The sequence below is a fragment of the Euleptes europaea genome, chromosome 4 (genome assembly GCF_029931775.1).
Source record: "Euleptes europaea isolate rEulEur1 chromosome 4, rEulEur1.hap1, whole genome shotgun sequence".
Lineage (NCBI taxonomy): Eukaryota > Metazoa > Chordata > Lepidosauria > Squamata > Sphaerodactylidae > Euleptes > Euleptes europaea.
The window spans coordinates 97467644-97484466 of NC_079315.1; the positions used below are offsets into that span (position 1 = coordinate 97467644).

The following is a 16823-nucleotide window of genomic DNA, read 5'->3' on the forward strand; positions in this document are numbered from 1 at the left end:
GAGTATTAAAAAAAAGATCCTTTTAGATGCCTTTATCATGAAAAAGGTTTTCCAAACAGCAGATTAAAAGCCAAAAAGCAGCATAAGCTGACAGCAATGCCTGAATCAGAATTAAAATGTTTTGTTCATATTAGCGGCAATATATAATCCATATAAATAAGTGGAAAGACTTTCTATTAATTATTTGCTATAATCAAATATTGAAGGCCTTCATGAAGAAAGATTTTATTGCAAAACTATAAAAAGGGTAAGAGCCATACTTGAATGGGTAGGGAATTCCATAGCTTGGCCACAGCTGTAAAAGTCTTCCTATTGTGATTACTTGAGAGCCACTGGACAATTTCAGCACCTGGGCACAGAAAGTCAGGTATTCTGGGCCTGGGTTTTCAAGAACAAAACCAGCACTTTGGAATGAGTCCAGAAAGAAATCTGAAGCAGTGTAGTTGGAGTAAGACTGATGGGTCAGAATTCCAGCCATCACATTTTGCAACAAATGTACTTTCCCAAACTTTTTTTAAAGAGAGCCCAGTGTAGACCATATATTGGTAATCATCCACTAAGGTCAGGTACCTTCTGAGTTATTCAAGGTGATGGGTACTCTGTAGAAGAAACAACAATGGAAATTAAGACCAAGTAAGCAGGTATGGTTCCAACCATTTAATAGAAGATAGTCAGCATTCTCATTCAGAAGCAGAACAGACAACAATTAACCTAAAATCATATCTCAGCATACATTGTTTATCCATGTACATCACACAATGAAAAAAGTTAGGGGTTATCAAAAGAGATTATACACAAGATATCTCAACCTGTAATTTGATAGCAGCGGACTTACCTACTTGTACAGGGATTCTTCTGTCATCTCCAGCCAGTAAAATCTGACGCTTCTGCTCAGAAAATAGTTCACCTTACTGTGTTCCAGTAAATCCAGATGTGCTTCGCTATAAAATGTACAGTGTAACAATACACGAGCCAGTGATTCAATTACATTATCACAGCAGGGACAAAATTTATGACTAGCTGGAATATTTTTATATATTCCTGTCATCAATGCAGATAGGAAAACATTAAATCTGGCTAGTGTAAAAGCAGGGTGCTATCTTGGAATGATTTCTATGAGGAAAGGCTAAAGAGACTGGGACTTTTCAGTTTAGAAAATAAACATTGTCTAAGGGGGGGACACGATAGAGGCTTATAAAATTATGCATAGGCCACCGAGAGTGGATAGGGAGAACTTTTTCTTCCTCTCTGAAAATACTAGAATGTAGTGGCATCCAATAAAGTCGATGGGCTGTTGATTAAGAATGAACAAAAGGAAGTGCTTCTTTACTCAGCGGTTGTAGAAAGTGCAGTAAAGTCACATCTGACTTACAGTGACCCCATAGGATTTTCAAGGTAAGAGACCTTCAGCGGTGGTTTGCCATTGCCTGCCTCCATGTGGGCTGAGAGTGTTGAGAGAGAACTGTGAGTTGCCCAAGGTCACCCAGCATGCTTCATGTGGAAGAGTGGGGAATCGAGCCCAGTTCTCCAGATTAAAGTCCAACACTCTTAATCACTACACCACGCTGGCTCTCAAAACGTACATATAACATAGATTAAAACAATTTTGGAGGAGTGGGGAATCGACTCTAGTTCTCCAGATTAGAGTTTGCCTCTCTTAACCACTACAGCACGCTTCTTTACCTAGAGTGTTTAAAATGAACAACTCCCTGCAAGAGGATGTAGTGATGACCACTAACACAGATGGCTTTAGAAGAGTATGTTTTTATACCCTGCTTTTCTCTACATAGGAGCCCCGTGGCGCAGAGTGTTAAGCTGCAGTACTGCAGTCAAAAGCTCTGCTCACAACCTGAGTTCGATCCCGACGGAAGTCGGTTTCAGGTAGCCGGCTCAAGGTTGACTCAGCCTTCCATCCTTCCGAGGTCGGTGAAATGAGTACCCAGCTTGCTGGGGGTAAAGGGAAGATAACCGGGAAAGGCACTGGCAAACCACCCCGCAAACAAAGTCTGCCTAGAAAACGTCGGGATGTGACGCCTCCCCATGGGTCAGGAATGACCCGGTGCTTGGACAGGGGACCTTTACCTTTTTTCTCTCTCTACATGAAGGAATCTCAAAGCAGCTTACAATCACATTCCCTCCCTTCCTCTCCCCACAACAGGCCCTGTGTGAGGTGGGGGGGGGGCTGAGCGAGTTCTGAGAGAACTGTCATTAGCCCAAGGTCACCCACCCTCTAGACTAAGTTGCTGGCTTCCAATGGCTAGAATACCAACCATGCAAGCACCTTAGGAATCCAAAGCTGTTTGTTCCGCTGCTGGTTCTTCAGCCTTAGCTGATGATTGTGTAATAGTTGGAAAAAAGCTCTTCTCCTAGCCCAATGTCTCTGAGAGCAACCAACACTACAATTCTCAACGGCCTGCAAAAAGACACATTACAGGAGAGGGTTTTCTTTTTCTGATGAGATTATTGTGCACATGCATTTATATTTCCAGACCATATGCCAGATGAAACTAAATGATCACAATTAAAATCCTCACCTCTGTATTTCATGGCTGTAGCTTATGTTGGGAAGATACTGTCTGAATTCTATAGGAAAACATTCAGGTATATCAAATTCTTGGTAGCATACGTTGGCTGCTTTGTCTGATAACAAAAAGAAAAGGGGGGATTTAAAAGGAATGGTGATTCATACTTGGGCAACCCTCAGTTAATGTACGTATCCTTCAGCTCTATTGAAGGAAATCACTGATGCTGTGTCTTGGTAATTCTAACAACAGATCCATTCAGACACTCTAGAACTGAGCACATAGAGCATCCCCATGGACAAAACCACATGGAGAAAGTAACATTTGACCTGGCATGACTGTAGTAAGGATACCATTAGCCAAACACTCACATAATTTGTAGCCAGGATAAGACACTGCTGAGTCGTATGCCACCCTCCGAATGGTTACATCCACAGAATCTTCCTTGTGGAGAATTGCAGTGAACCTGAACTAGGTAAAAGAAACAGCAATTTCTGCCTACCTGCTGAGCAGTTGTTGACGTATTGTCCCACAGCCAGTGGATTCTGCGCAGCCGCTACAAGCCAAGAGACATCATTCATTTTTAAAGGACCAAGTTGATCTCTCTTGCTGCATGACCTGAAAGACGTTGCAGTATTAACCTAAAGAACACATCCCTGAATTGACTTTTTGTATACTCATATGACCTTTTTGTAAACACATGAACACATGAAGCTGCCTTATACTGAATCATACCTTTGGTCCATCAAAGTCAGTATTGTTTACTCAGACTGGCAGCGGCTCTCCAGGGTCTCAGGCAGGGGTCTTTCACATCACCTACTTGCCTAATCCCTTTAACTGGAGATGCCAGGGATTGAACTTGAGACCTTCTGCATGCCAAGCAGATGCTCTACCACTGAGCCACAGCCCCTCCCAACAGAGTATACACGCACAATTTAATGTATTTGTTAACAACACAAAAATTCTACATAACATTCACAAGCAGCAAACAGGATTTGAGCACTTGGACAACTTGTGAACCATCAAATCATACCCCAAATTATCGGTTGTATATGGTGAGCCACCAGAACCACATTGAACTGTGATCTGGCAGCCCGCGATATATGGCTCATAAGCTGTGATCAGCTTGGTTGGTCGCTAGCTGTACCAGCCTGACTGAATGTTCCACTTAAAGCAACATGTTTTCGTTTCGTAACAAAAAAAGGAAGGAACAATCCCTTTATTTTATTTTGGGGGAAGTATTCCAGATGCAAGAATACAGTACCACTGCGTACCTACTAAATGTATTATATATGTGAAATTATGATTCAAATATCAGAGTCATCTATTGAGCTAGAGAGTTCTTCTCAAACCATGGAACTGATCACACTTTAAGGCCTGTGCATCGGCAACTTGTGCATTATATCATTAGCAAGTTATGCGCAGAAACAAGTCATTTATGCACCTGCGAACTCCAGCTCTAGGCGGACACTCAAATCAGCTCTAGGGAATATGTGATACAGCCAAACCTAGACCCTATTTACTGTGTGTGTGTGTTATGTGCCACCAAGTCGCTTCTGACTTATGGTGACCCTATGAATGAATGACCTCCAGAACGTCCTATTGTTAACAACCTTGCTCAGGTCTTGCAAACTGAGGGCTGTGGCTTTCTTGATTGAGTCAATCCATCTCATGTTGGGTCTTACTCTATTTCTGCTGCCTTCAACTTTTCTTAGCATTATTGCCTTTTCCAGTGACTTTTTTGCCTGGGAAGACTGGCCATCTAGGTTAACATAAGAACATAAGAAAGGCCGTGCTGGATCAGACCAAGGCCCATCAAGTCCAGCAGTCTGTTCATACAGTGGCCAACCAGGTGCCTCTAGGAAGCCACAAACAAGAAGAGTGCAGCAGCACCATTCTGCCTGTGTTCCACTGCACCCAAAATAATAGGCATGCTCCTCTGATACTAGAGAGAATAGGTATGCAGCATGACTAGTATCCATTCTAACTAATAGCCATGAATACCCCTCTCCTCCATGAATATGTCCACTCCCCTCTTAAAGCCCTCCAAGCTGACAGCCATCACCACATCCTGGGGCAGGGAGTTCCACAATTTAACTATGCGTTGTGTGAAAAAATACTTCCTTTTATCTGTTTTGAACCTCTCGCCCTCCAGATTTAGCAGATGACCCTGTGTTCTAGTATTATGGGAGAGGGAGAAAAACTTCTCCCTGTCCACTCTCTCCAAACCATGCATAATTTTATAGACCTTTATCATGTCTCCCCTTAGCCGCCTTCTTTCCAAGCTAAACAGCCCCAAGCGTCCTAACCGCTCCCCATAGGACAGTTGCTCTAGTCCCCTAATCATTTTGGTTGCTCTTTTCTGCACCTTCTCAAGCTCTGTAATATCCTTTTTTAGGTGTGGTGACCAGAACTGAACACAGTATTCCAAGTGTGGTCTCACCATAGATTTGTACAAGGGCAGTATGGTAATAGCAGTTTTATTCTCTATTCCTTGTCTAATTATGGCCAGCATAGAATTTGCCTTTTTTACAGCAGCCACACACTGGGTTGACATCTTCATTGAGCTATCCACTACCACCCCAAGATCCCTTTCTTGGTCTGTCGCTGCCAGCACAGATCCCATCACTGTATATGTGAAGTTGGGATTTTTTGTCCCAATATGCATCACTTTACACTTACTCACATTGAATCTCATTTGCCATTTTAATGCCCATTCTTCCAGTATGCAGAGATCCTTCTGGAGCTCTTCACAGTCCGATTTTGTTTTAACCACCCTAAATAATTTGGTGTCATCTGCAAACTTGGCTACTTCACTGTTTAACCCCAACTCCAGGTCATTGATGAACAGGTTGAAAAGCACCGGTCCCAACACAGATCCCTGAGGCACCCCACTGCTCACATCCCGCCATTGGGAGAACTGACCATTGATTCCTACTCTCCACTTCCTATTTTTCAGCCAGCTCTCAATCCATAAGAGGACTTGTCCTCTTATCCCATGGCTATGAAGTTTGCTTAGCAGTCTTTGGTGGGGGACTTTGTCAAAAGCTTCTTGGAAATCCAAATACACAATATCCACAGGCTCATTCCTGTCCACATGCTTACTGACGCTTTCAAAAACCTCTAGTAGGTTAGTGAGACAGGACCTACCCTTACAGAAGCCATGTTGGGTTTTGCCCAGCACACCTTGCCCTTCTATATGCTTGACAATTCTATCTTTAATAATGCTTTCCACTAATTTACCCGGAACAGACGTTAAGCTAACTGGCCTGTAATTTCCTGGGTCCCCCCTGGAACCTTTTTTATAAATGGGTGTTACATTGGCCATTCTCCAGTCCTCTGGTACAGAGGCTGATCGAAGGGACATATTACATATCTTTGTTCAATCTGCTCAGTCCCACCCCCTGCCTGCTGATGTCTTTAAAAGAAGTTGCTACCTAGAAATCCTACCTGTTGCCTGGGCAGGCCTTTAAAATAATATTTAATGATTTGATGTATCAAAGTAGAATTTTATAGGTATTGTAATAGGACATTAAGTGTGGTAAGTCAAAGTGAGACCTTCTGGATGAGCAGCAACTAAAAGAAAAATCAAATAATAATAATAAAAATGTCTTCTCTTCATGTGACCAAAGTATGATGGCCCCAGTTTAGTAATTTTACCTGCTAGGGAGAGTTTGGTCTTGATTTGATCTAGACCCCACAGATTTGTCTTTTTGGTAGTCCACAGTATCAATAAAACTCTCCAACACCATATTTCAAATGAATCAACTTCTTGTCAGCTTTCTTCATTGTCCAACTTTCACACCCATACATCATAATGGGGAATACTAGGGCATAAATTATCTTGATCTTGGCAGCCAATGACACATCCCTTACACTTAAGGATCTTTTTCAGCTCTTTCGTGGCTGCCCTTCTCAGTCTCCTGATTTCTTGGTTGCAGTCTCTCTTTTGGTAGATAATGGAGCCAGGGAATAGAAAATCTTTAACAATTTCAATTTCTTCATCATCAACCTTAAAGTTGTATAATTCCCCAGTAACACTGGGGAATTATTATCTAGCTCAAATTTGTACAGCTGAGAACATCTATGTTGAGAATACCATCCAAATTATGTTAATTTTGAATTTATAAAATAGTGGAATATCCTACTGCGGGGGAGGAAGCAGCTATCAGGCTTTCTGGTTTCATCCCATTGCCATGAGGCTCTGCCAAATTCTCTCTGTCCCTCATATACATATGTTTAAATTATGTATATCAAATTACAGAATAACGTTTAGTTTTCAAGGTAGCTTACAACATCTGTACAAAACCAAACCAAAACAACAACCCATAACAAAACATAGCCAAGAAGACAGCCAAAACAGAATTAATTGGAAAACAGCAGAATTTAGACCGTATTTATTTGGCACCTAAAACCATTAAGACAGATGCCAAATGAACGGGTATCATGAGTTTCAGAAATGACACACCATGGCAGTGTCTTTCTTATCTTTGAAGATGGTAGCAGCCCGAGTCAGACTTCCAACAAGGATCTTAATATACAACTGTTTGCCCCTTCTTCCAGGTCAAGGGTGCATAACTGCACAGGCTTATGTTCTAGATCGGCACAACTGCGTAACAGCTACAAACCACACAGAAACATACTACTCTCGCAACAGTTTGTATCCACCATTTCTATACAGTAAACTGAACCACATAAATCTAAGTCTGTTGTCAGATAACAAGACCCATTATAGAATCGGTGGAGTTTTTACAAAGAACAAAACTTTTGCATTGGCGTTTTCTGTCCATTACCTACCGGTACACAGCTTTTGAGATGCCTTTGTCATTACCGTCAATAAGCACCCCATCTATGCATCTAAATATAAACGGATTGCCAATAGACTGGAAAAAGATGGGTTCATAGTTTTCATACACTGTGCCTGTTCAAGGGAGGAAAAGTCTTTCAGATTGAAGCAGTATGACATTTCTGAATGAGTAAAAAAAATCAGCAAAAAGGACTGCACCAATTAATTTAATACGGCTGAATAAAAACTTTTTTTTTACATCGAAAAGGCTGTAGTTACCTGGATCCAAGCACTGCGGGTGGAGGATGGATATACTTAGTTCCTAAACGAGGAGGCATCCTGGGCTGCAAGCCCACGGCCATAGTTGTTGTAGAAATAAAATAGAACATTTTATTTCATAAGAGACTGTAAATATGAGATGAGATTGGGGGAGTGGTGGGGGACTGTACTGGACCCAGAGGAATGACGTTTGGGCCTAGACGTCACCAAATTTTAAACAAACAGGTAGTAATTTGGCTCTGCTGATTGTCACCAGGGTAAAGTTAAGCCAGGATATATTTGGAAAAGGATGGCCGAGTATGTTAGTAGAATCAGAGCCAACTTTTAAAAAACTTGGTCAAACCCATTTCTTTCCATAACACCTGTAGGACCACCAAGCTTATCTTTCCATTACTATGATGCTGGCAGTGCATGTGGGAGTCATTCCATTTATCCCCACAAGCATGTGAGGATGGTTATGCTGGAAGACAGCAGCTGGTCCGAAGTCCCCTAGTGACCTTGATGGCTAAACAGCAATTTGAACCTGGACCACGCTTAGTCCAAGTCTTGACACTCAGCCTACTTAACTACACCATGTTGCCTCCATCACACAACTGTTAATCTTAGCATATGACAAAAATGGCTACAGGTTGAGTATCCCTTATCCAGACATCCGATATCCGGACTGATCAAAAAACCGGACCTTTAGAGCCAGGGTACAGGCGTTACACTCAGACCCTCAGCAATGCCACTGAGGGTTCAAAGTACACAAAATTATTAAAAATATTGTTTAAAATTACATTCAGGCTACATGAAGAATGTATATATAAACCATATATAAACCATAAATGAATTTCATGTTTAGACTTGGGTCCTATCCCCAAGATATCTCATTATGTATATGCAAAAATTCCAAAATACAGAAAGATCTGAAATACGGACCACTTCTGGTCCCAAGCAGTCTGGATAAGTGATTCTCAACCTGTATCACACTTTCATCTGCCAATGGTCTTTATGAGAGTGCAGCTTTATCAGGGTGGTGGTGGGCTGGTGGTGACCAGCTATAAGCAAGTACTCCCTGCTGATCTTTTTCGTACTATGCAATCCTAAAGGGCTCAAAGCCTTTGTCAGAAGGACAATGGGAACCAGGGGGCCAAAACAGACAAGACACTGAGAAGTTAGTGATAGGATCTTTCCAGGGTTTTTTTTTTTTTTTTTTTTTTTTTACAAAAGTACATTTCAGCCATGCACAGCTCCAACTCAGATTGGCTCAGGACTGCCCAGGGAAGGCAGAAAAGGTTTAATGCTTACACCCTTGCATCCAATTTATACCATCTCTCCCCGCCCCCCATGCTCCCCTGAGGGAAAAGAGGAGGAGGAAGAAGAGTTGGTTTTTATATGCCGACTTTCTCTACCTCTTAAGAGAGACTCAAACCAGCTTACAATCACCGTCCCTCCCCACAACAGACACCCTGTGAAGTAGGTGGGACTGAGAGAGCTCTAACAGAGCTGTGACTAGCCCAAGGTCACCCAGCTGGCTTCATGTGTAGGAGTGGGGAAACCAACCCGGTCCACCAGATTAACCTCTGCCACTCATGTGGAGGACTGGGGAATCAAACCCAGTTCTCCAGATCAGTCCACCGCTCCAAACCACCACTCTTAACCACTACACCATGCTGGAAGTCAGAAGATGGGGAAGCCACCTTTTTTTCCATTTCCAGGCTTAAGAGCAGATTGGGAAGGGAGGTTTTGATAGGCAAAACTGTGCAAGGGTTGAAGGCTTAAACCTTCCCTATATGGCGATAGGGGTGGCACATGGCTGCAATTTAGCTTTAAAAGACCACTGGAGATTCATGAATGGTGTCTCATGTAGTCTGACCCAAAGCCCAAAAGTTTCACAGCTCCAAGGCTAAGGTGTGCCAGTTGTCCCCCCTTCAAGAGTTTCTCCTTGGCCCCCATAGCCCATCCGAACGATCCTCATTTAAAATATTGTTGAAGGCTTTCACGGTCAGAGTTCATTGGTTCTTGTAGGTTATCCGGGCTGTGTAACCGTGGTCTTGGTATTTTCTTTCCTGACATTTCGCCAGCAGCTGTGGCAGGCATCTTCAGAGGAGTAACACTGAAGGACAGTGTCTCTCAGTGTCAAGTGTGTAGGAAGAGTAATATATAGTCAGAAGGGGGTTGGGTTTGAGCTGAGTCATTGTCCTGCAAAGTATTAACGGTAATGTGCAAATCGTTGTCCTGTAAGAATCAAGATAATGTGCTAATGAGGGTGTGGTATGTTAATGTGGAACCATTGTATCCTGAAGTGATCTGTTAACATGTGGAATCCAAGGCTAATCCGCATGGCTGTTGTGGACTGTAGTCTTTGTTAGTCTGGAGGTTTTCAGGACAGGAAGCCAAGCCTTATTCATTCTTAAACTCTCTTCTTTTCTGTTAAAGTTGTGCTGATGTTTATGAATTTCAATGGCTTCTCTGTGCAATCTGACAAAATAGTTGGTAGAATTGTCAAGTATTTCAGTGTCTTGGAATAAGACCCTGTGTCCTGTTTGGGTCAGTCCATGTTCAGCCACTGCTGATTTCTCAGGTTGGCCAAGTCTGCAGTATCTTTCATGTTCTACCGGAAACCAACTCACACAGATCGCTACTTACACAAAAACTCCAACCGCCACCCCCGACAGAAAAGAGGAATAATCAAAACATTAATGGTCTGTGCAAGACGGATCTGTGAACCACAGTTTCTCAAGGAAGGAATTAATCACCACTGCTAGCAAACGGCTATTCCAGAAATGAAATCAGAAGGACCATTAAACCAAACAAAATTCAGAAAACTCAGGAAAAAGTCTCCCATAGGAAAGGTATTCTTACCATTTATTAAAGGAGTCATTGATAGGATGGAAAAACCTTTGAAAAAACATAACCCACAAACAGTGTTTAAACCCACCAAGAAAATACAACAGATGCTACGATCAGCAAAAGACAAAAGAGACCCCCTCACCTCTGCAGGAGTATATCGTATACCTCGCAGTTGTAGACAGGTTTACATCGGGACCACACAACGCAGCATACAAACAAGGATAAAAGAACATGAAAGATACTGCAGACTTGGCCAACCTGAGAAATCAGCAGTGGCTGAACATGGACTGACCCAAACAGGACACAGGGTCTTATTCCAAGACACTGAAATACTGGACAATTCTACCAACTATTTTGTCAGATTGCACAGAGAAGCCATTGAAATTCATAAACATCAGCACAACTTTAACAGAAGAGAGTTTAAGAATGAATAAGGCTTGGCTTCCTGTCTCGAAAACCTCCAGACTAACAAAGACTACAGTCCACAACAGCCATGCGGATTAGCCTTGGATTCCACATGTTAACAGATCACTTCAGGATACAATGGTTCCACATTAACATACCACACCCTCATTAGCACATTATCTTGATTCTTACAGGACAATGATTTGCACATTACCGTTAATACTTTGCAGGACAATGACTCAGCTCAAACCCAACCCCCTTCTGACTATATATTACTCTTCCTACACACTTGACACTGAGAGACACTGTCCTTCAGTGTTACTCCTCTGAAGATGCCTGCCACAGCTGCTGGCGAAACGTCAGGAAAGAAAATACTAAGACCACGGTTACACAGCCCGGATAACCTACAAGAACCAAGATCCTCATTATTTTCGGAAGAGTATAACCTGACAGAATGGAAATCAAACCTCTTGAGTTGTTCACGTTTGGAAATAAATTATTTCAGTACCAGGGTACATAGCTACCACTGTCCTTTCTGGGACAAACCCTCTGGTCACAAAGACGCCTGTCCCAGCAGAAACGAGGGAACTGAGCCTTCGAGCAATGCTGAATCCTAATGTGTTAAAAAGAACATCTTCTGCATGGAAGGTAGTTTGGCTCTGCTGATTGCCCAGCCTGAAACATCCACAGCAATTGGTGGCAATCGGTACTTCCAGATATTTAGACTGAACTTCTGGGAGTAAGCTTAGAAGAGGCATCTGCCTAGTCAAGTCATTTACAAATAGAGCTTTAAATGTTTCCAAGAGCGTCTGAAGGACATCTTCATTAGAAATGGTTTTGTCTTTGGATTCTTCTGGTACAAATCGTACAGTCCTGCAAGAGGTGGGAAAAGGCCATATAAGTACTGGATGTGAAATAATTTGACAGGATGCTACTATAAACACAATCTGGTTGCTTTTTCATATTGGTCTTTACTAAGATAAAAATTAGCACATTGTCCATAACACAGCCTGAAAAATAAAGGAATAAAAGCAGCAACAGTAATTTTTTAAAAAGATGCAAGCTATACACTAGATCAACCTTCACTATAAAAAAAAAAGCACACTGGCAGCAAATTAAAAACAACCTGACCAGAAAAAAATACCCAGTATATACAGTGAAATCACACACTAAAGGACATGTCTGAGTACATAGAAAGGGTTTCACTTAGTGCCTAAATTTTGCAAGTGAAGTGCCAGTCATATATCAGTGGGTAGAGATGTCTACAAACAATATGCCGTTACTAAGAAGGCCCTGTCTCTTACAGCCATCCATTCACCCCAGTGAATAAAATCACTCATCATGGGGATTCTGAAGCAGGTTCAGTATTGAAGATAATGGCCTTTAAGAGTGGCGGACTCTAATCTGGAGAACTGGGTTTGATTCCCCACATGAGCAGCAAACTCTAATGTGGAGAACCAGGTTTGATTCCTCACCCATCCACATGAAGCCTGCTGGGTGACCTTGGGCCAGTCACAGTTCTCTCAGAATTCTCTCAGCCCCACCTACCTACCCCCACCTGGGGAGGGGAAGGGAAGGTGATTGTAAGCTGCTTTGAGATTCCTTAAAGTTTGAGAAAAGCGGGGTATAAAAACCAACTCTTCTTCTTTTCCTTTCCTACAGAAAGATAAGAAGCGTAAACATACTAACAGAGAATAATAAATGATCTCTGAGCGAATATAAGGCTGTGATTCATTAGAACTGTGCTGAGATCATTAAACCACAAGTATCCAGCTTGAGATATTTATTAGTTCCACCGGAGAGCCAGGAATCAATTTAAACTTGTATTCACTCCAGGGCATCTGTTTGTTATTACAGAAATTAGAGACGGAAAAACACCAATTAGGCTTCCTAATCCACACTGCAGCCGTTGTAAGAAATTGCCCCCTATGCAACGCATTTGCAAATACTTCATTTCTACTTCTAATGGTTCACTTCCCTTGAGAAGCCATTTTATGCTCTTTTTGAAGGAGAGTGTCATCATCCGTCACATTTATGGGGGGCTTGAGGGCACAATGGGGGGTACGACAGAATCCATACAGAGGGAATGGCTGGTAAATAACACTATAGCTCAAACAAGAAAATTTTGCCTCAGCGGGAAAAAAGCCTCCTGACAAATTAAGGTTTGTCAAGTAACAGCCAATTTCAGTTGCTAGAAACTGACGTTTGCTCTTCATATTACACCATAAGTCAAAAGCGACTTGATGGCACTTAACACACACACACACACACTAAACATGCTAAGAGGACAGAACCATTGTCTGAACTGTAGGTTCATGAGCAGCAACTGCAACCTTCTCTTTGTGCGTTTCAACATGAATTTTGCTAACACTTTATTGGGGTTTGGTTAAGTATTTCTTCCTGGGAGTTACACGTTAGCATGTGTGAATGTAAAGTGCTGTCAAGTTGCAGCCGACTTACGGCAACCCAGTAGAGTTTTCAAAGCAAGAGACTAACAGAGGTGGTTTGCCATCGCTTTCCTCTGCATAGCGAACCTGGTATTCCTTGGTGGTCTCCCATCCAGTTACTAACCGGGGCTGACCCTGCTTAGCTTCTGAGATCTGACGAGATCAGGCTAGCCTGGGCCATCCAGGTCAGGATCATGTTAGCATGCACTGTCACAATTCTGGTAATATTAAAGACCGCCTCTTCCCATACTGTCCGGTCTGCTTCTTAAGCCCTGCCCTCTGAGCCACCAGCTGCAGAGGGAAGGTGTGCAGAGACCAGAAACAGGGCTTTATCAGTGGTGTCACCTTTTTGGGAAATGCCCTTCTCTTGAGGCTTGCCTGGCACCTGTGTTTCGTTTTCTTACTGTTACCGACAAGTAGGAGGGGGGCCTTGGCTGTCTTTTTCAGGCCCTACAGGGGTCTCTATGCTTCAATAAATGAGCACCATTTGTCTGTTTTATCTTTAATTCAATGACTTTATGGGGCTGTCAAATAGCTTTTTATCTTTTTATCGATTTTACTGTATTTTATTGTATCAAATATCTTGTTGTTAGCTGCCCTGAGCCCAGCCTTGGTGGGAAATTGAGGGTGGGATAAAAATCAAAACAAATAAAATAAAAATAAATGAAGTAAATAAATACTAAATATAGCTGAAGATAGAGGTTTAGATAAAAGGCAGGTTGGCTGGTGAGTGGGAAGGAGAGAGGGAAACAGAGAAAGGAGAGGATATGGGGGCTGCTATGCAACTGGGCCCAGTTCAGCCAGCACCACGCAACTTGACCAAAGTATTTCTGGGGAGAGACCACAAGGGGGAGGGAAGGAGGGAATGCTGAAGACAGAGGGATAGATAAAGGCAGGTTGGCTGTTAGGTGGGAAGAAGAAAATGAAGCAAGAAAAGGGGTGAGGGTATGGGGGCCTCAGGGGAAGGAAAGAGAAAATAGTGGTGGAGGGGAATCAAGATGCCCCACACAAGTCCTTGCAAGTCCCCAGGTTGTGCATTATCTTTTTGCTGTATGTATTATCCTACTAGAAGACCCCCGTGGCGCAGAGTGGTAAGCTGCAGTACTGCAGTCCAAGCTCTGCTCACGACTTGAGTTCGATCCCAACTGAAGTTGATTTCAGTTGGCCGGCTCAAGGTTGACTCAGCCTTCCAGCCTTCCCTGGCCTCTATGCCCAGTGATGCACCGCCGTTCTAACCATATAAAGTCAGTATGTTCAGTGGGATTTACTCCCAGCCTCGTGGCACAGAGTGGTAAGCTGCAGTACTGCAGTCAAATGCTCCGTTCATGACCTGAGTTCGATCCCGACGGAAGTTGGTTTCAGGTGGTCGGCTCAAGGTTGACTCAGCCTTCCATCCTTCCAAGTTCGGTCAAATTAGTATCCAGCTTGCTGGGGGTAAAGGGAAGATGACTGGGAAAGGCCCTGGCAAACCACCCAGTAAACATCAGGATGTGACGTTACCTCATAGGTCAGGAATGACCTGGTGCTTGCACAGGGGACCTTTACCTTTATTATCCTACTCCTCTGCTTTGTTTTTATACTTATATAATGCCATATTCTATATTGTTTAACATATGTCTATGCTTTGTTTGAGATTACTGTAATCCTAGTCCTATTACATTGCTTATTAGATGTTTCATCCTGCGGATTACATTGATTTACACTGCAATCCATCTCGCTGAGTCTGAAGGTCCCCTGAAGAAGTGAGCTGTGGCTCATGAAAGCTCATAACCCTGCCGGAAAATACTTCTGTTAGTCTTGAAGGTGCTACTGGACTCTTGCCCTTTTCTATCTGAAGAAGTGAGCTGTGGCTCACGAAAGCTCATAACCCTGCCGGAAAATACTTCTAGTCAAAAAGGGCAAGAGTCCAGTAATACTTCTGTTAGTCTTGAAGGTGCTCCTGGACTCTTGCCCCTCTGCTCCATGCACATGTCCCCTCCCCTCTGAAAGCCCTCGAAGCTGGCAGCCATCACCACACGCACATGGGAAGGGGGGGGGGAGCCGGTGAGAGAAAAAGGCACAACACTCTTCCCCCACCCACCCCCCGCGCCCCCAATATCACCTGCGCTTGTGGCGGAGGTTGAGCGCGACCCAGGGCACGAAGCGGTATTTGTAGGCCTCCCAGCGCCGCCGCAGGGCTGCCAGCATGGCGACGGCTTCCGCCCGCCAAGGAAGGCCGCGGACCGGAAGGAGGGGAAGCGGGCCCGCCTCCGCAGCTCCTCCCCGACCGCCAATCATAGGGCTGGTGGGAGGGGATGACCGGAGTCCCCGCTCCTGTCTCGGCCGTTCGTCCCAACGCCCAAACGTGGGGGGAGGGGCGGGAGATCTGGCCCAGGAGAGGCCCCTGACTGCTTAGCTTCGTCCTCACGTGGTTGAGAGGCACGCGACTAATGCCAAGTATTATTATTATTATTATTATTATTATTATTATTATTATTATTATTATTTTATTTATTTCTGTTGCAGTAAAGCAGGGGTTCGCTGGGGAGAGGGAGAAACCCAAGATCGCTCTCCAGAAAACCGTTTATTTGCAGCTGCTGACTCAGAGGCCCTGATGGGCAGAAATCTCTCGAGTCCCGATGATACTGGGGAAGAGATAGGGATCCCAATTCCAGTGATGACGATACATCCACAACTTAGGCATATGTAACCCTGTTGATACAAATGCCCACTAGAGGATAAGGGTTTTTTGTTTTTTTCTTTTCTGAATTCAATCAACTGACAGCACTACTTGTGGACAGGTGTGAAATTGCTTACAGTAGAATAGCAAAACATTTAATATAACAGCACAACATATAACTTCAGGTAACCAAACAATTACAAACACAATACACAAAATCTTCAGGGCCCTTGTAGAAGATTGTAGAAAATGCAGTTGTTTATTCACAGTGCTATTCACGCTCTTCCACCACTATCTCCCGACATTAGACTCATGGAGTCAAATACTTATATACAGATGCCATCTCCAGGCAGCAATTAGTGTTACGGGCTGAGTCACCCTTCAGGTGCAACTCATTACCTTCAGGCTGAGTCACCCTACAGGTGCAACTCATAACTCATACCGGGAGATCTCTGGGGTACTGTCACAGTTACTCCAATCGAAGCCCATTGAAATGAATGGGCTTAGGCTGGAGTAACTCTCCTTAGGAACAGAAAAGAGCAAGAGTCCAGTAGCACCTTAAAGACTAACCACATTTCTGGCAGGGGGTGAGCTGTTGTGAGCCGTAGCACCTTAAAGACTAACCACATTTCTGGCAGGGGGTGAGCTGTCGTGAGCCACGGCTCACAACAGCTCACCCCCTGCCAGAAATGTGGTTAGTCTTTAAGGCACTACTGGACTCTTGCTCTTTTCTACTGCTGTGTGCGTGTAAAGTGCCGTCAAGTCGCAGCCGACTTATGGCAACCCCTTTTTGGGGTTTTCATGGCAAGAGACTAACAGAGATGGTTTGTCATCGCTTTCCTCTGCACAGCAACCCTGGACTTCCTTGGTGGTCTCCCATCCAAATACTA

The 16823-nt window shown here is 43.5% G+C and overlaps 1 protein-coding gene across 1 annotated transcript; it reads right to left on the reverse strand.

Moving 5' to 3' along the window:
- Nucleotides 1-2309: 2309 nt before the first annotated feature.
- On the reverse strand, nucleotides 2310-15461 carry SETD9 (SET domain containing 9). Its single transcript, XM_056848798.1, has 6 exons — nucleotides 15376-15461; nucleotides 11336-11700; nucleotides 7320-7443; nucleotides 3025-3140; nucleotides 2535-2640; nucleotides 2310-2413 (listed from the first exon to the last, which is right to left on the reverse strand). The coding sequence occupies exons 1-6, from the start codon at nucleotides 15459-15461 to the stop codon at nucleotides 2326-2328; spliced, it is 885 nt and encodes a 294-aa protein (XP_056704776.1). The 3' UTR covers nucleotides 2310-2325.
- Nucleotides 15462-16823: the final 1362 nt, after the last annotated feature.